The sequence below is a fragment of the Somniosus microcephalus genome, chromosome 33 (assembly GCF_052327205.1).
Source record: "Somniosus microcephalus isolate GS21.2 chromosome 33, FLI_Smic_1.0, whole genome shotgun sequence".
Lineage (NCBI taxonomy): Eukaryota > Metazoa > Chordata > Chondrichthyes > Squaliformes > Somniosidae > Somniosus > Somniosus microcephalus.
Genome location: NC_141019.1, coordinates 32,340,853 through 32,365,917, shown reverse-complemented (window position 1 = coordinate 32,365,917; position 25,065 = coordinate 32,340,853). Strand labels below are relative to the sequence as shown.

General features: G+C 43.4%; 1 protein-coding gene across 2 annotated transcripts; it reads left to right on the top strand.

Moving 5' to 3' along the window:
* Window positions 1–353: 353 nt before the first annotated feature.
* On the top strand, window positions 354–24,538 carry LOC147097110 (inositol polyphosphate 1-phosphatase-like). 2 transcript variants are annotated; one of them, XM_085972968.1, is made up of 6 exons: window positions 354–1,036; window positions 12,568–12,798; window positions 18,962–19,022; window positions 21,170–21,370; window positions 21,988–22,159; window positions 22,595–24,538. In XM_085972968.1, exons 2-6 carry the CDS (start codon window positions 12,595–12,597, stop codon window positions 23,079–23,081), a joined length of 1,125 nt encoding a protein of 374 aa, XP_085829094.1. In that variant the 5' UTR covers window positions 354–1,036; window positions 12,568–12,594; the 3' UTR covers window positions 23,082–24,538. The 2 variants fall into 2 exon arrangements, with proteins under 2 accessions (XP_085829094.1, XP_085829095.1); XM_085972969.1 differs by lacking the exon at window positions 21,170–21,370.
* Window positions 24,539–25,065: the final 527 nt, after the last annotated feature.

The window sequence follows — 25,065 nt, the reverse complement described above, 5'->3', positions numbered from 1 at the left end:
AACTGTTTCCCGCAGAGACTATATCTGTAATTTGTTTTACATGAAGAACCTGTGAACTGTTTCCCGCAGAGACTATATCTGTAAATTGTTTTACATGAAGTTGAATGTATATATTCTGTTTAATGGGGAGTAAGTATGTTGTAAGCTAAAAAGGGAGGATTGTAGTGTATGTAACCGTCTACCTTTAAGAGATTATTGTATGTAACCGTTCACCTTTAAGAGAACTATTTTAGGTGTGGCACTACTTGTTTGGCTTCTGTATACGGTAATACCGACGGTGACCACACCGGTATATAAGTGCTGTGGCATGATTTATTGGGCAGATTCGCCCTGACCTTCAAATAGTAAAGTCCTGTTGTATGTTACTCCTGAAGTCTGTGTCGTAATTAACTGCACAACCCACAGACTTTACAGGGGCCTTCATATGACCAGTGGGCATCGGAGGGACTGGAGTTCATTATAGACACAGAGAATAATGTTATGATTTGGCTTATTAGGTTTCCTTTCGTTTTACTCGTGGTTTGGAGTTTATTGTTTGTGCCCTTTTCAAAAGGGGCACTTTTTGTTCATTTGATCCTTGATTAATGGTCATCCTAATTGGCAATTAAAAAGAGGGAGGAATGAGTCTGTGGAGACCCAAGGACCACTCTCTCCGATCGAATGTGCCATTTGAAGTGGCTGCTGAGAGAGCTGGAGAATTTGTACTGGGCGCACTGTTTAACCCCCTGGCAGCAAATCTCCTCCATGTCTGTTTTTTCCCCTTCTTGTCCTTTTCTCGGATTATTCACTGGCGGGCCCTTTAAAGAGCACTGAACTGGGCTGGCACCGTGACTGGGCCTCCCGGACCCGCCCTCGCAGTCAGCCCAAGGATCGGAAGGGGGAGGGATTGTGACAGACTCTGGGCGGGAGAGAGAGAATAAACAGACGGGGTTGAAGTTTTTCCCGCCCCCTGCAAGTGCAGATTCCGCCCTCTCCCGGCGGCTCAGCGTGGAAGCGAAGCCTCCAGCGGACGCACGGGGAAACGGGCCGCGGACTCGTGAGTACCGAAGCCGGGGCAAAGATTGGAGTTGACGGGCTGGAGCGTGGCCGGGAGCCGCAAGGGCTCGAGGGGTTCGGTTCTGTGGGGGGCGGGCAGGGATCCACTGGATCGCTGGTGCTTGAGCACTTGGTGATCTGCTGCACCCGCATCATTGGCACCAAATCTCTTTTAAGAGGGATCAGAATTCGCAGCTTTCTCCTTTTTAAATCTGCACCGACACGGGCTCTGTAAGATGCAACTTACGCACGACCCTCTCGTACAGTGAGAGTCTATTCCGCCCTGCTCGCGGATCGCCCCCCAGCTTCCGAACCTCTTCCCCCTGTTTATCTATTTCCAGCTGCTGCAGCTCCATATTGAGGTGGTCCCACTAAGTGACAAGTCCCATGTCACCACCTGAACCGGCAGCGTTTCTCTAATAACTCGTTATCCAAAGATAAGACTTGGGTCGAGGTAATGTCAGGGGTGAGGAGGAGGAGGTTTCGACAATGTGGCAAGGACTGCTTTCCAGATAATTGTTTTTAGACCAATAAGGAAGGAAGGAGGCAGTGTTGGGAAATTAAGTGGGGCAAGTTGGCAAGGTAAGGGTAGGGGTATATCTGGGACACAGTGACCAGAACCTAATTAGGTTGGATATAAAAACTGAAAAGGAGAGGGTACAGTCAATGATAAATATACTTTACTGGAGCTAATTTCAATGTTAAAAGGGGAGGTAGCCCAGATATATTGGCAAATAGAACCATACACAAACCATGAGAAATGTCTAAACTGGAGACAATTAGGGTACAGACCAGATAGATTCCCACAAGTAAAATGGGGGGTGTGTCAAAAGCTGGAGTTCATTGGATGAGAAGAGAAATTAAAATGAGGCATCTGACCAATCTAAGGTTAATACAAAATAAAATCAAGTCAAATCGAGAGGGAAAGCAAAGATTAGAATGGCTCAGGGGTTATGAAGAAAAACTGGCAGGAAACAAAGGGAAATGGTAAAGAATTTTATAAAGATGTAAAAGAGGATATTGAAAATGTCAAAGGAAATCTTGGAGGATGAAGGGATGGCAGAGGTACTAAATGAGGACTTTGGTTTTCGAGAGTTAGCAATGGCAATGAAAGTGTACAGAGGAGGAGGTGCAGTAATTAGATAAGATAACAAAGATAAGGATGCAGTGTTGGAAAAATGGAACTAAAAGTGGGTAAGACACTGCTCTGCTGGCCACGTGCCAGAATGCTCAGGGAAGTCCGAGATGGAATAGCAGATGCTCTGACTGTATTGATTTGTATGTGGGTTCAATGACGACACATTCATGAAAGAGCTTGTCTTTTTATCTAAAGTATGTTCAACTCAGTTAACAGCATTACAGGAGACACCATCTTAGAGATCCATCTAAAACGAAACTAAAACTAAACTGCTTGTCTCTCACATGCCCTCTGCTGGTCAGGCATAAATAATCAATCAGGCAAATATGCTGGTAAGGCATAAATAATCAAACAGGCAAATACCATCACTATTTGCTGATATCATTACATCTCCCTTTCTTAAAACAAAAGTATTTTACTTTTATCTAACAACATGTTTTCTTTGTATTACTCTGCATTTTAACTAACAATTAATGAACTTACATTATCATTATCAAGGTTTTTTAACCTTGTTTTGTGTGTTCACATGAAATATGTAAATACACTAAAACTTGAAGAGAATAAGATAACATTACTTCCTTCTATAACAAGAGTCCTTAAATTTGCTCAATGAGTCTCTCCGGAGGCTTCACGCGTCTTGAGGATTTTCTGATTGATTGTCCTTGAATCTGAGTTGTTGCCTCAGATGATGGTTTCTCAGCTGTGTGATCAGGTTGTTCAACAGTATCAGTCTTTTGACTTGCTGTGGCTGGTCCCATGAGAAGATCTCGACGATTTCTTCGCAGAACAGCACCCTCATCTGTCTGAATGGTGTATGATCTTGGTTGGACTTCACTCAGGACAGTTCCCTTCTGAGTCCATATGTTTGTTTTGTCTTTGAACCTTACTTGGTCACCAGTGTGGAGTTCAGGTAGGTTTTGTGTTCCTCTGTCATAGTAGTACTTTTGCTTTTCTTTCTGTTGTTCTTTGAACTTCCTCACTTTCTCCCCCTCTTTTGTTTTCAGGAGGTTCTCCGGGATGGGTAGGTTTGACCTTAGCAGACGTCCCATAAGGAGTTGGGCTGGTGACATACCACACTCGAGCGGCGTTGTGCGGTATACAAGCATGCTCTGGTAGAAGTCAGTTCCACTGTCTTTTGCCTTGTACATCAGTCTTTTCACTGTCTGGACCGATTTTTCCACTAGTCCATTGGACTGTGGAAAGTGAGGACTTGACGTTGTGTGGACAAAGTCCCACTCTTTGGCAAAGTGTCGGAAACTTGCATTGTAAAACTGGGGTCCGTTGTCTGTGAAGACCTCGCTTGCCACGCCATGGCTGGAGAATATGGCTTTCATACATGTTATCACAGCATCTGCAGTGGTGGTGTACAGTCTACAAACCTCTGGATACAGGGAATAGTCTGTGACTACAAGATAGTCCTTCCCTTGACATACGAATAGGTCAGCGCCTACCTTCTGGTAAGGTCTGTCTGGCGCTGGGTGTGGCTTTAGTGGTTCTACCGGATTGCTTGCTCGATATTTCAGGCATATTGTGCAGTTTGACCTCATTTGTCACATCTTGGTTGATTCGTGGCCAGTACATCACCTCTCGTGCTCTTTTCTTACACTTTTCGATTCCCAGATGTCCTCCATGGATCCTTTTTAGCATCTCTTTTCTCAGACTCTGGGATAACTATTTTACTTCCTTTGTAGATGATGTCTTCGACCACTGATAGTTCTGCCCTGCAGTTCCAGTACTCTGCCATGTCAGGTGAGCGGTCTTGCTTCATGTTGGGCCATCCATCCAAGATGCTTTTCCTCAGTCGTCTCAGTGTTTCATCTTTGTTTGTCTCAGTCTTTATGAGCTCCATTTTTGCATCTGCTATGGGCAGTGCACTTGTGATCATGTCCACGTAGGCGTTCACTTTTTCATCCATTTTGGTGTTTGCGGGCTCTCTTGGGTCAACAGCTCTGGACAACGTGTCTGCTGTATACATCAGCTTACCCGGTGTGTACGCAACATTCAGTGTATAGCGTTGCAGCCTGATCATCATTCTTTGTATTCTAAGCGGACATCCATTTAGTGGCTTTTGGAACAATGCAATCAAGGGCTTATGGTCAGTCTCTACACTGATTGCTTGTCCTGACACAAACTGGTGAAATCTTTCACAGGCGTATGTGATGCTGAGCAGTTCCTTTTCTATTTGAGCATATCGCGTCTCCGCATCTGTCATTGAGCGCGATGCATATGCAATAGGTTGCCAGTAGTCATATTTTTGCAGAAGAACGGCACCGAGCCCACTCTGTGATGCATCTGATGATATCTTGATGGGTCTCGCTGGGTCATAAAACCTCAGAACTGGTTCCTCTGTGAGCAGTTTCTTTAGATCGCTCCATGACTTCTCATGCTCATGATTCCATTCCCATTCTATGTTCTTTTCAGTTAGTCGTCTCAGTGGCGACATCTTTTCTGAGAGGTTGGATATGAATTTATCCATGTAGTTGATCATTCCATTAAACCTCTGCACGTCCTTTTTGCATTGTGGCTTTGGCATATTCTCAATGGCGGACACCTTTCTGGGATCTGGTCTGATGCCCTCACTGCTAAGGATATCTCCCACGAATGTCAGTTCTGTCACCCCGAGCTGGCATTTCTCTCTATTCAGCTTCAGGTTTGTTTTCCTTGTTGCTTCCAGCACTTTTTTCAGTCTCTCGTCATGCTCAGTTCTTGTGGTTCCCCATACTATGATGTCATCCATTGATGTATCAACTCCCTCCAGGTGCTCATAGATCATATGGATAGTTTTGTGATACACTTCAGGAGCTGAGGCAATGCCAAATGGTAACCTTAGGAATCTGTATCTGCCAAATGGACTGTTGAACGTGCACAGTCTTGAACTTGCCTCGTCCAGTTTCATCTGCCAAAATCCTGATGATGCATCTAACTTGCTGAAATACTTTGCATTTGCAAACTGTGACATGACTTCCTCACGTGTAGGAAGCTTGAAGTGCTCTCTCTTTATTGCTCTGTTTAGATCTCTTGGATCCAGGCAAATTCTGAGCTTACCATTCTTTTTGTCCACAACGACGAGGGAACTCACCCACTCAGTTGGCTCATCTATCTTCTGAATCATGTTCAGGCTTTCCATCCTGTCCAACTCTGCCTTCAGTTGCTTTTGAAGAGCAAACGGAACTTTTCTGCATGGATGTATGACCGTTGGCATACTTTTATCTACTCTGATCGTGTGTTCTCCTGGAAGGCAGCCTAGACCCTGAAATAGGTCGTTGTACTCTTTCATGAGTTCATCATAGACTGTCCCTCCTTCGCTTTCCACAACGAGGACTCTCTTTACCAGGTTCAGTCTCTCACAGGCTATTAAACCTAGTATGGCTTGCACATCCTTTGGCACCACGATTAATGCTAGCGTGTGCTCTCTGTCCTTGTGTGTCACTTTGACAATGCATTTTCCTTTCACTGGTATATCAGTACCTGAGTATCCTGTCACTTTCACTTTTATTCCATGTATCTTTGGTCTGGGTCTAATTTTCTTAAAATCAGTCTCTGATATCACATTAACTTGTGCTCCAGTATCCAATTTAAATGGAATGTGTATGTCATTCACTTTTAGTGTCAACATCCAGTCTCTTTTTTCTTTTTTGTTTTCAGACACAACATCCACATAGAACTCCTCTATCTTGCTTTCATCTACTGCATGGACCTTGCTTTGTTGCGCTTGGTTCTTACAGCAACCGGCATAATGGTTGTTTTTGTTGCAACTATTGCATTTTTTACCATATGCTGGACACTTTTTTGGTGGATGCTGTGTACCGCATCGACTACATGACTTTCGATTGCCCCTTTCATTTTTGTTCACTGACCACGCCTCTTTTTCCACATTGGCGCTCTTTTTGTAAAACGGTTTGTGTCCGTTCTTACTCACTGCATCCACGTTGCAGCTACTGTCACTGAACAGCTCCTTTGCCTGCGACTTCACAATCTCTGCAGCCCTACACAGTGCTATGGCTTTTCCCAGGTCTAAATTTTGCTCTCTTAGCAGTCTTTCCCTTAGACCATTATCTGGAATACCACACACCAGTCTGTCTTTTATCAGCGAGTCTGTCAGTCCTCCAAATTCACACGTTTTGCTTCTGTTTCTCAGTTCAGTCACATACTGATCAATAGTCTCTCCCGTTTTCTGTACACATGTGAAAAATCTGTGCCTCTCAAACGTCACGTTACGTTTAGGTATGCAGTAGGCCTCAAACTGTTCCATTATTTTATCCAGCTTCATTTTGTCTCCCTCAGCAGCGAATGTGAAGTTATTATACACCTCCAGCGCTTCATCACCCACGACATGTAAGAACACTGACGCTTTCATTTTATCACTTTTCTCGTCGGCTCCGATTGCCGCTAAATACAACCCCAAACGTTGTTTGAACCTCCTCCAACTTTCAGCCACATTACCTGTCAACTGAAGCTTCGCCGGTGGGTGTAATCCTACCATTTTTTCACTTCGTTAGCTATTCTCCAATGGTAAGTAACGATGTTCTCTTTTGGCTTGCTAATATGTGGAGAGCTGATTTAACTTCAGATTTTTCCTCTTCATCTCTTTCAATCCCTTCTGACATCATGTATTGATTTGTATGTGGGTTCAATGACGACACATTCATGAAAGAGCTTGTCTTTTTATCTAAAGTATGTTCAACTCAGTTAACAGCATTACAGGAGACACCATCTTAGAGATCCATCTAAAACAAAACTAAAACTAAACTGCTTGTCTCTCACATGCCCTCTGCTGGTCAGGCATAAATAATCAATCAGGCAAATATGCTGGTACGGCATAAATAATCAAACAGGCAAATACCATCACTATTTGCTGATATCATTACACTGACCACAATCTTTCTAAACATGCTTGGATATGGAAGTTGTGCCAGAAGACTGGAGAGTTACTAAAATAATACATCTGTGCAAAAAAGGGATAAACCAGTTTACTGCACACCAATCATCCCAACACTGGTGTTGGGTAAGCTTCGAGAGGCTATAACACAGGATAAAATATAGTCGCCTAGAAAGATATGGGTTCTTTAAGAACACCTTTCACGACCTCAGGATGTCTCTGTGTTTTACAGCCAATGATGTACTTTTGAAGTGTAGTTGTAATGTAGGAAATGCAGCAGCTAATTTGCGCACAGCAAGCTCCCACAAACAGCAATGTGATAATGACTGGATAATCTGTTTTTAGTGATGTTGATTGAGGGATAAATATTGGCCAGGACACTGGGGTGAACTCCCCTGCTCTTCTTCAAAATAGTGCCGTGGGATCTTTTACATCCACCTGAGAGAGCAGACGGGGCCTCGGTTTAACGTCTCATCTGAAAGACGGCACCTCCGACAGTGCAGCACTCCCTCAGCACTGCCCCTCCGACAGTGCAGCACTCCCTCAGTACTGCACTGGAGTGTCAGCCTGGATTTTGTGCTCAAGTCTCTGAAGTGGGACTTGAACCCACAACCTTCTGACTCAGGTGAGAGTATGAGGAGAATTTTCTTTTACACGGGGTTGTTCCGATTTGAAATGCACTACCAGAAACAGTGGGGGAAACTGAACTCATACTAGATTTTAAAAGGGAAGTGGATATTTTAAAAATAAAATTTTTAAAGATTATGGGAAGAAGGCAGGGGAATGGGATGAAATGGATTGCTCTTTGAGAGCCAGCACAACATGAGGGGTCAAATGGCCTCCTTAAGCACTTTAAAATTCTATGATTCTAAGACTTGCTTCACAAACAGGAAACACTGAGAGACGTGGAATGTCTTCGCCTACTGGCGGAGACCACACCCAACTCTGCACAGGAGCAGACAAACCTAAATGCATCAGATAATGTAAGGCAGTCAGATAAAAGGGAGGTGCATTCCACTGTACTGTGACATAATCATAAATGTTGCAAAGGAAGATAAGTGTAAATAATTTGCCAGAGATCAGTCAGGTGTTTGTTTATCAAGCTTTAACCCTTAGACTGACAGTCTCAGGGACATTCTTGTCTCTCTGGGCCAACTGGTGCAAGTTTTCAGCTCATGTATTGTAACATTGGTACACTTGTATCAGCGGACACAGTAACAATAGTGTAGTTGTTATGTTACTGGACTAATAATCTAGAGGCCTGGACTAATCATCTGGCCTATATGTAACTCCAAGTCACACACCAATTTGATTAACTCTTAACTGCCCTCTGAAGTGATTTAGCAAGCCACTCAGTCAGGGCAAGTAGTGATGGGCAATAAATGCCAGTCTTGCCAGTGACGCCCATATCCCGAGAATTTTTTTTTTAAAGTTACAATACAGTTAGTGTTTTATAAGGAAAAATGTTTTTTTTTTTCACGCAACAATTTCACTAGCGAGGTTCTTTCTATCAGAAGCCAGGTGATTGAGCAATAAAAGGCTGCTCAAATATCAGGAGCAGCTTTTCATGACTGTTGAAGTGACCAGAATCATCTTAAGCCATGTTTTGATGTCCCAAACAGGAAGGAGCTCCACTGAGAAGTAAACTCACAGTGGTGTTGGGAGGGGGTCAAAGTGTTTGAGACAATGTGGGCCATTATGAATGGAGAGCACTGCCTACAGCCTACATTTGCAGTCCCACATCAGGTAAAGCTTTGTGGAGAATGCTTATTCCTCGGCTGTCCCAATCGAGCAGTTTTAAAGCATAGAACGTGCTTCAAAAGAGCACTATAAGCTTTTATATTGGTTGTTTAGATTCTGTGAGCCCAGCACCATGAGCTGGCTCTCCATGTTTATGTTGTTAAATCGGGTTTCCGTACACCGGTGCCAGATTTCTAACGCAGTTTTTCCCTGGGTCTACAGGTTTGCCGCTGCCCTCCAGGAAATTGATTTAACAGCATAAATGCCAGGGGCTGGCTCATGTAATCCAAATTAGATGGCAATCACTAGAGAAGTGGCTGAATGCAAACTGATAGTGAACAGATAACTTCCTGTAGGAAGTCACACAACACCAGGTTATAGTCCAACAGCTTTATTTGAAATCACAAGCTTTCGGAGCGCTGCTCCTTCGTCAGGTGAAGCTCCGAAAGCTTGTGATTTCAAATAAAGCTGTTGGACTATAACCTGGTGTTGTGTGACTTCCTACATTTGTCCACCCCAGTCCAACACCGGCATCTCCACATCAAGATAACTTCCTGTATAATATTACTTGGATTTATACAGTTCCTCATCACATTTTCGAGTAAGCTGAATGCACTTTACACAGTTGTTTTGGAGTGCATGGCTTATTATGTTGGGGAATATAGCAACCAATTCTGCACCAGCAACATCCCATAAACACCAATAAAATAGATGATCAGTTAATCTGTTTGTTTTGGGAGATGTTGGGTGAAGCTGGAACATTGGCCAGGGCACTGGGCAAACTCCTGTTCTTCTTCAAATAGTGCTGGGGAATCTTTAAAGTCCAGCTGAACAGGGAGATGGAGCCTTGGTTTAACTTCTCATTGGAAAGGCAATGCCTCTGATAAAGCAGCACTCTACTGAAGTGTCAATCCAGATTCTGTGCCCACGTTCTGTGGCAGATTGAACCCACAATCTTCTGACATAGAAGAAGAGTGGTACCAACTGAGCCAAGCTGACATGATGTCTCCCTGTGTAACATTCAGATTATGTGACCGTTCAATAGATCGGCCTGTTTGAGAACCACGCTCTAGAATACAGTGGAGTGCTTGGACTGTAATATTTTTATGTTGAGATCTTTCTGTGTACTTTAGCATGTTGTAATGTTGTTTTGGAGAACCACACTATGTGTTGGAATAAATGTTATTGTGAAGCTTTTCCTCTCGCATGCCATCATAACACCTCTGGTATTTCTTTTTCCAAGCTTGCATCTTGGAGATGCACAAAGGCCCTTCACAGCCAGCTGCTTGTGTTGGCTGTGGCGCCCATCAGTGGCATCCTAGTGAATCCGGATTTAATACATTTTCCACTCAACCGCATTTATTGGGCTTCATTTAGTTTGGGTCTGATCGAATCAGAAAGGAGATGTTTATGTATTATGATCGCCTATTTAGTGTTCGGGCAGACAGTTCACTTTTGGGGGTAGCCAGTTTTCGATTCCCTGCATTGAAAATAAAACCTGCAAACCCCAACCTACTGTCAAGTTTTAGACCTGGGTAAGGTGAGGCTCCTAGAACATTTCAGTGGGCCCAAAATGACACTCTTGCTGCTTTTACCAGGAAATATGGTTTCTAAAGAACGTTTCACAGGCATTTGGTTCCCGAATATGGTGAAGGATACAGAGGCTTTGGAGAGGGTTACCTGGATGATACTGAACTTTAGTAGTTATGTAGACAGGTTCCAAGAATCAGGCTTATTTACTTCAGATAAGTGCAGACTTAGAGGGGTTGTGAATGAAGTTTTTAAAATGAAGAAGTTGATGCAGTCTGGTTAGAGAGGAATAGTGGGTTATGCCTATAAAATCTGCAATTCTGAGACATAATATATGCTTGTTGGCACAGACACAGTGGGTCAAATGGCCTCCTTCTTTGCTATATGATTCTATGAAATGCAGCACAGTAAGGGGCATTCCTGTAGCTAACCCTGTTTGTTAAATGTAAATTTACCTGAAATCCCTAATGAGGTAACACCGGTAAACTCCAAAGTACAGATGTCTGACTACAAAAATACAGAGAAGTATGACACAAGACCCAAGAGTTTAATTCTGCCTAGAAGATGGATAGATTAGAATATGAGTCAGGGATAATTGATGTTTAGTGTAACAGTGCTTTATAGATTAAATGTATCGGACTACCCCATAATCACTCAGAAATCCTTGTTTAATTGCAATGCATGTTTTCCCAAGATCAAAACCTGCTTTAAAAAAAATTGGCACTTTAAAGTATGTTAGTAATTTTGTCCCATTATGGTGTAGAAGAAGGAATACTCTGTACCTTCTACTGTTTCAACTTGGAAAATCCTATGGTAGCATTTGAGGGGAAAAATTAAAAACCATGCTGGAAAATCTTCCAGTGGAGGCACTTTTCCTGTGGTTGGTTGTGCAGGAATTCCTGCAGTGGCTTCTGGTCAGGGCACATTACTGGTGTGGCAGTTATTTGAGGAATATCATTGCGGAGTGTACAGTACATGATCATCACTGGCACCCTGTGCCCGATCTTGCTCCCTCCGGCAGCACTTGAGTTTTATATATTTGTAATCTCTGTTTAAATTTCTCCATGTAGGACTCTTATCAGACGCAAGCCAATCACACTGAGCCTGCAGTACGCCAGATGTTGGTGAACTGAAAGCACAACACTTAACCAACTTCACCAATAGCATGAAGAGTGACATCGAACTTTGTCTTTCAGTTGTTGACTAACCCGCGGGGGGGGGGGGGGGGGCTGTGTTTCTCACTCGATTTTTGTGCTCCATCGCAGGGAGTTTTTCCAGTGTTCTGGCCAATGTTCCTCCCCCAACCAAGATCACCTCCAAAAAATCAAATTAATTAATCATTTACCTCATTGCTGCTTGTGTGATCATGCTGTACGCAAAATGGCTGCTGCCTGTCCCTACATAACAGTCGCCTCACTTCAAAGTCAGGCACTGTATCTGAAGTGCTTTGAGATGTTTGAGAGATGTGATCAGTTGCTTTATAAATACAAGTCTTTCCTTAAATCTGCTGATCAGTGGCAGCTGGGAGCAAACCTCATGTATACATTTTTTCCTACATATTACATGCTGTCTGAGCCAGGACAATCTGGTACTGAATCAAAATATCAGCAGCTCCAGCCTGGTTAGAGGAGGAGAGAATTACAAGTCCTTTGCTGACTCCAGTTTGCTCCATTTTCATTGACCAAAGGGTTTATCACGTGGGAAACTCTTTCAGAAAGAATGTGCTTTTTAAGAATCTCAGAAAACAGATCCTCTATTAGTTAGCTCTTGAGCTTTGCAACTGACGATTGGTCCTCTGACCATGAGAATTGGCCTACTGTTGCACTTCCAGCCAGTGATAAAGGCAAGGCTGCTCGGGACTGCCAGTTGTGTGTGGAACATCCGTCAGAAAGGAGCAAGTGACGACTAAACATTAGTACGACCTTTGAATCTGACAGTTTGAGTTAGGTCGCTGGAGTCGGTTAATGCTTTATGTATAACCATTTTAATTATTTGCGCAGGTAAGGTCTGGCTATCAAATTTTATATTTTAAAAGAGATATTTGAAAACTTTTTCCCCTAATTTTGCCAGGATTGCTATATTTGGAATCGGGTGTCCACACAGCTATGATATCCCGTGATGTATTTATTTCCTTTAGTTTAGAAAGCCTTAGTTAGGCCAGAATTATAGCATATGGCTCCTTTTAGACAATAGGAACCTAAGTAGTCAGCATCACCTGCCTTAACATTTCTGTTTTTTTAAGCAGTGCTTAAAAGGTTACCACATTGCAGCTATGGCCAGTATCCTAACCGCCTTGATCTGTGCTTCTGAGAAATCTGCAAATATTGCTCGAGCTTGTAAACGAGAGGAAGCGCTGTTCCAGCTTCTGATCGAAGAGAAGAAAGGACCAGATAAAAATAAGAAGTTTGTACAAGACTTCAAGACTCTGGCAGATGTCATCATTCAAGAAGTGATTAAGAATGACATTACGGAAAAGGTACTGTGTACCAGAAAGGCAGGCTGGGTGAAATGCTGCACTCGAACCATGTGTCTGGGTTCAAATAGAGAGCCCCTTTCTGTAATTGTAGTGTATTTACCCGTCTACCTTTAAGGGAACTATTGAATGTAACCGTTCGCCTTTAAGAGAACTACTTTAGGTGTGGCACTACTTGTTTGGCTTCTGTATACTGTAATACCGACAGTGACCACACCAGTATATAAGTGTTGTGGCAGGATAACTAGGGCAGATTCGCCCTGACCTTCGAATAGTAAAGACCTGTTTGTTTGTTACTCCTGAAGTCTGTGTCGTTATTAACTGTACAACCCACAGACTTTACAGTGGCGACGAGTCCGATCGTACCCTGCGGCAAGACTACCAAAGCAACTAAGAGCGTCGAAGAGAGGCAACCGCCCTCGTCGTTCTGCTGGGAGAAAACACGAGGCTGCAGCAATAGAAAGGAAGAAGACTTTTAGCAACAAAAGCTTCCATCAGCAACAGGCACTGACTACCCTTCTACCACGGTGCGGAGTGAGCCGATCAGCAGGCAACAAGGCGGCCGCGGAGACTGTGAGTAGGGGAAGGTGTGGAGAATATCCGGAGGATAAGGGCTGTGCACTCGACCACGGTCGAGGGGGAACGGAGCCGGTCAGAAAGTCGGGTCCAACGGCGTCGTGAGACAGTCGGACCACGATCGGCGGGAAAAGCCGGGCAGCGACCGCAGCCACGAAGTGCTGAGACTGGGAGTAGGCGCGGGAAGAGAAACCCAGCCGCAGCCGGGGAGGGAAACACCGGTCTGCGAGAGGGCTGGGAGGCGAACAGGAACCGTGCGGGTGGGAGAGAGAGACAGAGCCGAGCAAGGGGAGAGAGACTGCGCGAGAGCCAGTCCAGCGGCTGAACTGTTCTCCACCAACGGGGTACCCAGAGCCGGCAGAACCGAACGTGCGGGTGGGAGAGAGAGACAGAGCCGAGCAAGGGGAGAGAGACTGCGCGAGAGCCAGTCCAGCGGCTGAACTGTCCTCCGTTAACGGGGTGTACCCAGAGCCGGTAGAGCCGTGCGGGCGGGAGGAAAAGACAGAGCCGAGGAAGGGGAGCTGTGCGAGAGCCAGCCCAGCAGCTGAACCTGTCCGCTGTGGGGAAAGCGTACCCCTTCCACCAGGGAAGAAACGCGGGAAGCCGCCATTAGGCGGAGAAGACGACAGAAGCGGGAAACCGCCATTGAAGTGGGCAGGGAGAGAAGGAAAGAGCGGGAAACCGCCGATTTCGCGGGAAAAACCGCCATCTTAGAAATAAACAAATAAATAAGAATACTTAAAGAAATACTGGTGCTGCTCCCAAGGAAAGAAAGATGCCTAAGTGAGGGAATATTAACGATTTTAATTCTGAAATAGAAGACTGGGCCACGTACGTGGAACGCATAGAGATCTATTGCGAAGCCAACAAAATAGAGGAAGACGACAAGGCGATAACATTGCTAAACTCGATGGGGGCAAAAACATACGGGCTCTTGAAGCATCTAATAGCACCAGATAAACCAGCGGATCAGACCTTCGAAGAGATTGTGGCTGTGCTGAAGGACCACTTGAACCCCACACCGTTGATGCTGGCTGAACGATTCAAATTCTACGCAAGAACGCAGAGGAAAGACGAAAGCAATGCGGAATACTTGGTCGAACTGCGTAGGCTAGCGAAATACTGCCAGTTCGGAGGGAATCTGACAGAGGCACTGCGTGACAAGTTCGTATGCGGATTGTCCAAAGAAGGAACGCAGAAGCGATTACTGGAAGAAAACGACCTCACACTGGACAGGGCTGTCCTCATAGCTGCATCGCACGAAGCCGCAGCGAAAGGAACGGCGGAAATGCAGCTAAAGGCGGCGGCACTCGGGGTGGACCAAATTACTTCGAGCACAACAAAATGCTACCGTTGTGGGAAGACAACGCACGACCAGAATCAATGCTGGTTTAAGAACCAAGAGTGTAGGAAATGTGGCAAACTGGGTCACATCGCGAAGGTATGCCGGTCAGGGAAGAAGACCAACGATCAAAAGAAGCCACCACAAGAAAAGTACAACAAGGTACACAAGGTGGCTGAGAAGAGTTCAGACGAACAGAATTCAGACTCAGACCCAAACAACCAGGAGCTGGGAAGTCTGAGAATTCATAATGTGAGTAAGGAAGCTGACCTACAAACTATCTGGGTCATGCTAAAAATAGCTGGAGTCCAAGTGAAAATGGAGTTGGACACTGGATCAGCTGTATCAGTCATAAATCAAAGGGATTACCACCGGCTATTCTCACATATACCCTTAAGAGATACCAAGTTCGTATTGCAGACATACACAGGGCATAAAGTATACCCCGTGGGAAAGATAAGAGTCAAGGTGAGAGATAGGGGTAAAGAACACCCAAGAATGAACTTATACGTACTACCTGAGGGAGGACCACCACTTTTAGGACGGGAGTGGATCAAGAAAATAGACATGGAATGGCACTACCTGCAAGCAATGACGAGTGAGGACTCGGTGCAGACAAGCAGCGCAGACTCTGAGCCGGAAGACGATAAGTCCAGCCCAAGTATGAAAAACAAGGTTAACATGAACTCACTGACTAAGGTGGGAAAAACGATGGCGTGCATAAAGACAGAGAATTCTGAGTCTGTTCAAGTTACAGACATATGCATTACGGAGGAACACCGGGCTCGAACTCAACGTTATTTCAAACTACGACAACAATTAGAACAATTGAGTTACCGTCTCGTACAAGAGATGAAAACAATGAAGAAGTTCTATGACACCGAATGGGAGAGCCTGGAAAGACAACAGAACCTGCTGGCTCAAGCAGAGAGCGACCATAGAGCCATCATGACCAATTACCGATCACATCTCCCTTATGATGTTCAGGAGTTAGAATATTTGCATGATCTAGAGATACAGCATAAAGGCAAACCACACTACACTGAGGATTTCGTTCTGCAATTGGAGACGGAGCTAGTGCAGGCAAGGTTAAGAGAAGCTGAATCGCAGTGTGCACTTAAAGAGATGCAGAAAAAAATCTTGGACATAGAAAAGAGAAACGCTTCTTTACCTGATGAGAATAATGTGGCCATGTTGCAAGAGGAGCTTATAGGGGCGAAACTGAAAGAAGCTAAGCAAAGGATGTTGGAACTTGAAACACAGAACCAAATCAGCGGTAACCAGCTATGTCGAGCAGAGAAGGAGTGCAATGGTCTACATGAGAAGGTGCAATATCTCTCAGCCCAGAATAAGGGACTACTCACTCAGTTAAATGAAAGTAAACGGAAAATGGCTGAGATAGACTGCAAGAATAAAGAAGATTTGATGGCAGTGAGACTTCGAGAGGCAGATAGCATAGCAGCCTTGGCTGAACGCCAACAGAAAATTGCGAAAGAAGCAAATGAAGAGGAATCTTCAGGAAGCCAGGATTTTATTCCAGTTCTTCTCTACGACTCCTTACAAGCAGAGTGTGAGAAGTTGAAAGAACAGTATGAACAGGCCCAGACTACAATTCTGGAGGGGGTTGACTCGGCAACCTCCGAAAAGCTAGTTTCAGTGGAAGCATATGAGCAACTAAAGGTTGAACATGAGCAAGAAGTCCAAAGGCTGCAGGGAATTCTTGATGAGCTCAAGGCCAAGACAGACTCATCGGTAGAAGTTCCATACATAGATGAGGATTTAGAGGTGAAAGACATGGCAGAACATGAAAGACAAGATGTCCAAGAACTCATAAAAATATTGAAGGAAACCCAAGACAAATATGAGGCGGCAATGACCGAGGTTCAACGACTTGAAGAACAGATTCAACTGGGAATCCTTTCAGTGGAAGAGGAGGAACCTGTAAGAAACACAGAGACTGTAAGAATGGGCCCTGAACATGAGCTAGAGAGCATCAAGCCGCAACTTCTCCGAGCGCTGGAAGCCAAAGTACAAGAGGAAGAGAAGGTGAAAGCATTGGAGAAAAAGGTGGATGAAATGGAGAAGACTCTGATCCACAGTGCTCCATTGGAAGGGTTAACGGTCAGCCAACTCCTTCATATGCAACTCCTTCATATGCTGGGGGAACAATCTGAACACGAGCTTCAATCTTCAGAGGGAAGGAGTTCGGAGCTCTCAAAAGAGACAACCCAGGAAGAGCGGGATGAATATGAATGCATGAAGCTAGGGAAGGAACCACAGTCAGCTAACGTCCAGATGGGTAAGGAGGAAATAGAAGGCCCTCTCGCTGGCCTAACTCAGGACGAACCCGAATATTACCATGACCTGTTGAGTGACACTGAATATTACGAGGATCTGATCTGCCCAGTTTGTGATGAAAACTCCCAAAGTGCCGAAATCAGGATGAAGCACTTAAAGTCGAAGGAACATAGAGAGTTGGTGGCGCTACAGCTGGCAGCCGAGAAAGGAGCTCCGAGAGTTTCAAAAAGGCAGAAAAGAAAAAGCAGAAGATAATAACTGTCTAAAATATGATCACTTCTACCATCTCAGGCGGGACACTACGAAAGGAGCTAAATTAGTTGAAAAACCGGAAATTATCAAGACAGCCAGTTGGTTGTAAAAGTCCGCATTGCTGGTTCAACAGGACGAAAGTTCAAGCTGTTACGTCAAGAAAAAGGCTATGGAGGAGTCACGCTAGCCATGTGAACCGGCTACACCAAAGAGATGCTGTTCGGAACGAGTCAAGATCAGAGACTGAATCTATGAACTGTTTCCGCAGAGACTGAACCTGTGAACTGTTCCCACCGCGATTATATCTGTAAATTGTTTTATATGACGTTGCCTCCACCGAGATTATACCTGTAATTTGTTTTATATGAAGATATGTATGTTTAACGGGGACTCTGTAAGTAATAAGCTAAAAAGGGAGGATTGTAGTGTATGTACCCGTCTACCTTTAAGGGAACTATTGAATGTAACCGTTCGCCTTTAAGAGAACTACTTCAGGTGTGGCACTACTTGTTTGGCTTCTGTATACTGTAATACCGACAGTGACCACACCAGTATATAAGTGTTGTGGCAGGATAACTAGGGCAGATTCGCCCTGACCTTCGAATAGTAAAGACCTGTTTGTTTGTTACTCCTGAAGTCTGTGTCGTTATTAACTGTACAACCCACAGACTTTACAGTAATCAGCAATCACAATGAAGTTCCCAAGTCACATGAGCTCATAGTACAAAACTGCACTCTAATTCTGCACTCATTTAGCAGTCTTGCTCAGGTGCAGTGTTAGAAATGGAACCATCATGTTTGGCCACTATGGAGAGCTCTTCAAGGGTCGAGGCACATCCCTGAGTGATGCGATGGAAGCATTACATTGTATCTGACTCGTAACTTACCTGACTCGAGTTAGAATCCTAGGCTGGCAGCTGAAGAATGTTCCGTTCCCACTGTTGAGAGTCAGCTGACCATATTCTGACCCCTCATCTTAATGAGCAAGAAAGTTGCCCCAAAAATGGATTGGAGAGAGGTGGAAGGGAAAGGGTCTGTCATTATCACAAACCTTTCAGAACAAGTTCTGTTTGTAAAGATGGTGCTGTCATTTGCTGTTTAAAGATCATTTAAATAATGTACTTTAAAGCTGTTAAAATTACAATGTGTGATGCTTAGAGTAAAAATGTCCTATAAGTAACAAAGGCATTCATAAATTTATTTCAACCATTGGAAAAACATCACACTTGATCAGGGAATGTGCCTGCTGTATTATACACTGTCCCAGTGGCCTATCCAACACGACAAATGTTGCTGAGATCTTTTGGACTCTGTAAATAACAGCATAGTCTCTTTTAGCAATTTATTAAAAAAAAAACAAATCTAACTTTTAAATACCAAAAGAAAAAATGAATAAAACATTGATAATGCTTGGAATGAGTTCACGTGCGCCTCTAGTTTTAATTGGAGGGAAGAGGAGGAGTGGGAGAACCGAGCTTCCATTTTGCCCACCACTGTTCCTCTGCTTCAGTTAGGGGCTGGCCTGGAGAGAAAGTGGGTTGATGTCTTATACAAACTTATTACAGTAAATGATTGGTTTTTAAAATCTGATATTCTGGCTGCTAATTGCTTGGCTATCTTGTGCTTTTATTAATTGTGAGATTAAATTATCCCCCATAACTTCCAGATACTTTAGTTATTATCTTTCTGTCAAATCAGTTTCCAGAACTTGCACCTCACATCGCTGGAGAAGAATCCAATAAGTTTGAAAATGGTTTGGGTACGTTACAAGATGCTTATCAGTTATTCCACAATTACGTAGAGTGCAGTCAAATTTTCAAGTGCGAGGGAGCTGAAGTAACATACACAGTTGATGCTGAATCAGCTTTAGGCGAATGATTGTATCCACTGGCGTTAATTCAGCTCCCTCACACTGACAGGCTCAGTAACTCCTTTATGCTGGTACCCCTATGGCATTCCTTATTGTTTTTGATGAAAACCTCACAAAGTTCACAGAAATGGATAGAACAAAATGAAGGGCTGTTGATATCAATCATCATTTTTGACTTTGAAAGCGATGTTGATGGTGAAATGCATACATTGCTTGTCCGGTCATTTTGTACACTTTCTCCCCTCCTCTTCCGAAGATCCTGACTTGTTTCGATGGGGTACAGTTCTGCTGATGGTAACAAGTGCTCCTGGACCTCCCACAAATGGCCATTCTTCATGCATGAGCCCAGGCAGGACCACAGGAACATTACAAACACTTTCCAACATGGGACAAAGACCAGAACCTCATGGTCACTGTGATCTCCTGGACACATTAGATCACGAGAGAGAGAGGAATTTTCCAGATTTTGTTCCTCCTGAATTGGCATAGAGTTTTAAAATCGGTTTCCAGAATATTACATGACTCCCGGTGGGAGGGGACACTGGAGATCACAATGTTTAGCTGTGTCATTGCTGTTTGGGACAGACTCGCTGGACTGTCATGTCGTATGTAACCCTGGCTCATTTCCTATCCCATCATGGGAAGAAGCCAATGGTAGCGCCACCCCCTGCCCCAAATAACACCAGGGTAACTCGACCCAAACCACAGTCTGCACCTGGGACCTTTCCAATCTGTATGGCTCTGTACCACACCAGGCAGTGCATTTACTCATTAGAGCCATCCGGGAAGCACCCGTAAACTTTCAACCTTAGTTTTGCAGGGTACACAAGAACGCCATGTAGTTAGAAAATTAACTGGAGCACTGACAACTTTAACGGTTAAATGGACCACGTCAGCATGGTGTAATTGAAGTGTGAAAATATTGGAATACTGCTGTTAAAAGCTTTAAAAAGAAATCGCAAGGCATGGTATTGGCATATAAATGGCTTAATTAATTTGTACAACGCTGCAATGTAATTTCTGGGCTATATGTGTTTAAACTGCAGTTGGTAACTTCAATGGCAGTTTACTTCGCCATAATTCACAGTCTTGCTGAGTCATGGCGCCGTTTACATGAAGTCGTGTTGCAACAAATCTGCTGTTGACTGCTTTTCCCTTTAACGACTAATTTGCTGGGCAATGCGATGTGATTGCAGGGGGTGAATTATTCAGCATCTAATCTGCAAAACTGGCATTTTGCAACAAATTCTAAAAGAACAGTCTCACTAGTATCTCGGATCGGTTGATATGATGGCGACAAACTGTTAATCAGATGTTGCCAAACAGTAGCTCGTAGGATTTGTGGAATTTCCTGAACTAGTTGGTTCATAAATTTCACAACCATAATCGGCTGCATCTATTCACCCTGTAATAATGAAGCGCCTCCGTATGGAGGAAACAACGGGTTTCTGCTTTGGGAGCTGGCGGACGTGGAGGTCTGGACCAAATGTCAGAAGGTCCAGTGTAATAATGACCTTGCCTTCTGAAACCATGAATGCATAGGGCTAATATAGGGTGGGGAGATTTTTTTTTTGTAAAATGGTTAAAAGGCTTCACTTACCAAATAGGATCAACCCATATCCCTATGGTGTCAATAGGGATGTCATTTAGCTCCAACTTCATTCCAGCAATCTGGCTCAACAACATCATAATAAATCAGTGACCCTAACTATATGAATTTGATACTTGCAGTTAATTTTTTAAATCCTAATTGGCAAAACTGGGTAATTCATTATTACAGGGTGAATCTCAGGAATGCTTGCAGGCCCTCTCCAAGAAGAAAACTAGTTTCACTGCAGTGACTCTACAACTATCAGATCACAAGTACACAATCTTGATGTTATAGAACTTGTGTATTTCCCTTTTGTTTTATTGCCAACTAAAAAACACCTGGACTGTTCCGATCTCTTTGAATTGAGATCACCACTTGTATTCTTCGGACAACTCTGAACTACAACCCAGCAAAAATCATATCTGTTCTCTTGAAACCATTACAGGCGAAACCATTACTGTGAGAGTCTGCGAAACAGAGCAAGGGACCGCAGAATTGCTGAGTAAAGTGCTAGATGGGAATCTGAAAGCTGCTGGCCTTCTGGCCAAGTGTATCCATGAAGATGTCCACATTGATGGTCCAGACTTACAAAAACAAACTATAGACATCCCTATTGACACTATAGGGATATGGGTCGATCCTATTGGTAAGTGAAGCCTTTTAACCATTTTACAAAAAAAAATCTCCCACCCTATGCATTCATGGTTTCAGAAGGGGAGGTCTTTGATTTTGTGGAATCTCCATGACCACTGTCAATACAGCACTCCCATTCTGTTTTATAACTTGAGAAGTTCAGAGGAAGACCTCAGGCCCATAGTGAAGGACAGCACCAAGATTGGATAAGAGTAGCAGGAGATAAATCAAGAAGTTGATCGTCTTGAAGGCGCCCACTCAAGCAGTGCAGAAAGAGACTCTTTCACTCCTCTTCCCTCCTCCAGGTGACCTATTGTGACTGGAAAACACATCCTCTGGAGGAAGGTCAAGTAAAAATCTATCTTGAGTGCTGTGGGAACTCCAATCTCCTAGTTGGGATTTTAATGGGAGAAAGTAAAAGCAAGAAAAAAGTACAACTGGCTGAGATTTACTGGGACTGCATAGTTCGAAGAACTGTATGAAGTTGGACTGCTGGAACATCACTTTTTTTTAAAATACAAAAAAGAAATGTACTAGTTAATTATACTTGGTTTCTGCTGAAGGATTTTTTTAAATTTTTTTTATTATTTTTTTTATTTTTTTTTTAAACGGCAATGTTTCCGTTTACAGATTCAACCAATCAGTACATCAAAGGGCAACTTGAAGAGAAATTCAAAGATGGCATCCACACATATGGTCTGAAATCTGCTGCTGTACTTATCGGAGTCTTTGACAGAAACTCAGGGCAGCCAATCATGGGAGTCATTAACGTACCATTTAATGAAGTGGACCCCAATTTAAGGTACATTGGTTTTCAGTATTTGCATCCAAAGGGTGCCAGCTATACCACATGGGCATGGCCAATAGAATAGTATTTTGATTAGTAAGAGTCCAATCTAAATACTGCACTCTGTACAAAGAGGTGTTGAGATGAACATATCAAAACCAGCACCAACTAAGGACACCTGTCCCTTTCTTTTAGTGTAGCTACTTGATCTATTAGATTGGAAAGTTTTCAACATGTAGAATACTCTTCTCATTTTCCATGTTGTAGAAGACCATCGGACTGCTTCAATCCATCTCCAGATCACAATTAGCTGACACTCAAAGCAAGTTCAAGGCTATTTGATGGAAGCAAGATCCATGGGGTGATGAGGCCATCTCTTAAAGCAAGTAGCTCTCATTAGGTATGTTAATGTGTAAAATTATTCCTCTAATGCGGGTTTATTTTTTGCAGATGGCGAGGGAAATATTACTGGGGTATTTCCTACCAGGACATCAATATCCACTCTGTACCAAAGCAGATTCCTGCACACCACAACCAACTCTCAATTGTCATGAGTTCAAGTGAGAAGGAAGACATAAAGAAAGCATTAGCTCCTCTCTGTGGTGAAAGAATGTACTATGCTTCTGGGGCAGGGTACAAGGGCTTGTGCACTATCCTTGGTTTAGCAGATGCCTATGTCTTCACAGAAGACACTACATTTAAATGGGATACCTGTGCCCCTCATGCCATCTTGAAATCCTTAGGAGGGGGGATTGTCAACCTCGCCAAAGCTCTGACTGAGCCAAAGGGTGGAGGCTCTGCAGGCTTTCCAGAGCTCCAGTACAAAAAGCCCGATGAAGGGGCAAAAGAAACAGAGAAATGGGCCAACACAGGTGGCCTTGTAGCTTACAGATCCCGCCGGCATTTAGAGGCCATTATTAATGCACTCTTGGTTTAACTGTAGGCACCTAGGGTGGCATTTTACTTCACACTAAACTCAATGTCACAAATTTTAAGTGCCTTTTTAAAAAAAAGAAATCTTGTTGTACTATCCCTACCCCATTTTGTTTCTTAAAAATAAAAGATTTGATATACAAAATTGATTTGGAGCACACAAACATTACACAGTAAATCAGGTGTGCACTGTTTCCTTGATCCATCATCATAAAAAAACCTCTTGGACAAGGGAAAGCAGTTATTGTACAGTAACTGTAATGAGTGTCTTGCTATTTTTAAATAGTTAATTATTTATTATATATGATTGTTCTGTTGCTGCTTTGAAAAACAATGAAAAGTTCTGTAGTAGTGTGAAAATCTGGCCACTGCTGGCTTTACTCATTCCAGCCAATCAAAAATGCTCCCTTTGGCCTCTTACCTGTAGGTCTGTCAAAGCATAAGAACATAAGAAATAGGAGGAGTAGGCCATCCAACGAGATCATGGCTGATCTTCTACCTCATCTCCACTTTCCTACACTATCCCCATATCTGCTTAATATTCAAAAATCTATCATCGCTGTCTTGAATATACTCAACGACTGAGCCTCCACAGCTCTCTGGGGTAGAGAATGCCAAAGATTCACCACGCTCGGAGTGAAGAAATTTCTCATCTCAGTCCTCAATGGCCGACCCCTTATTCTGAGACTGTGACCCCTGGTTCTAGACTCTCCAGCCAGGGGAAGCATCTACACTGTAGCATTAAAATACTTGGGCAAATTAGTTTAAGGACGTGCCCATATACCAACAATGCAATGACTGTATGCATATGCCATGAATTCACTTACTTAAAAAATATATATATTTTGGTTTCCAATTTTCTCCCCATCCCTCAAAGGCATTGACCCCTGGGGTGTGGTTCTAGGAGCCCTCTGGTACTGTGCCCAAGTGGCCATTCTTCATGTGTGGGTGAGACTAGATTGAGTGTTGGCTGTTTATTTGACCATGAGATCAAGGCAGAGGTATTATATGCTCTTTGTGTGTGTGTGTGTGTGTGTACTATATAGAGACACACACACATTCAAGCAGGGAAACACTAAAATGATCAGGAGTTGGATCCCAGCTAGTTTCTTTTTTCTCCTAACCCATGGGCAGCGAGGTCAATTGCTGTGTCTCTGCTTTATTTTATGGGATGGGTGTATATTAATTCTCAATAATCCAATCTTTGTACCTTCAAGTCAGTGGTTAAAATGACATTTCTGCATGGTGTTGTCACACAATAGCTATGGCAAAACTCTGGAACAGAGTTCCAAGAGTTCCAGTAACACCCCAAAAAAATCTGGATTTGTTGATTGTTTGATGTTAAACTGACTTTTTAGAAACTGTTTTAGATAATGTAGCAAAACCGATTTATATGCTGTACTACCATTTTTCATGAAATTTAAAGATTTGATGTATAATAAACTGCCAATAACTACTGTCTTCATTACTAGTGCCTTTTAATTTTCACTTTTTTTATGTAGGCTCCAAGTGGTTTAAATTGAAGCCAAATGAAGGCTCAAGTCCATACTTTAAGACACCAAGGTTGAAAATAGAGAAAGGAAAGTAAATTAGGAGACACCAAGTTCAGGTTTCATAAGCCTCAAGATTGTAGGAGGGAAGGAAGCCTGAAGATGATAAGTTCCATAGTGCGGGAGGCCCTGGGACAGAAAAAAGAGAGAGAATGCAACAAAGTTGTCTTTTCAACAGTGAGGAAGTGGGGAACAGGATGTCCGTGTAGAACATATTTGTAATCGAAGAGGAACAAGAGAAGAGCAGCCTTGTAGTATTAAAATAGAGATACAAGATAGGTTGCAGTGGAGGGAGAGGGGGACCACTGGAGTAACTAGACTCTGGGATTTTTGCCACTCCTAGTCTGGGGTGTTCCTTAGCTGGATTTTCAGAAACACAATTGGGTTGTGCATTTTCCAGGATTCTGAACTGATAGTTTCAATGAGCTCGCAGACGGT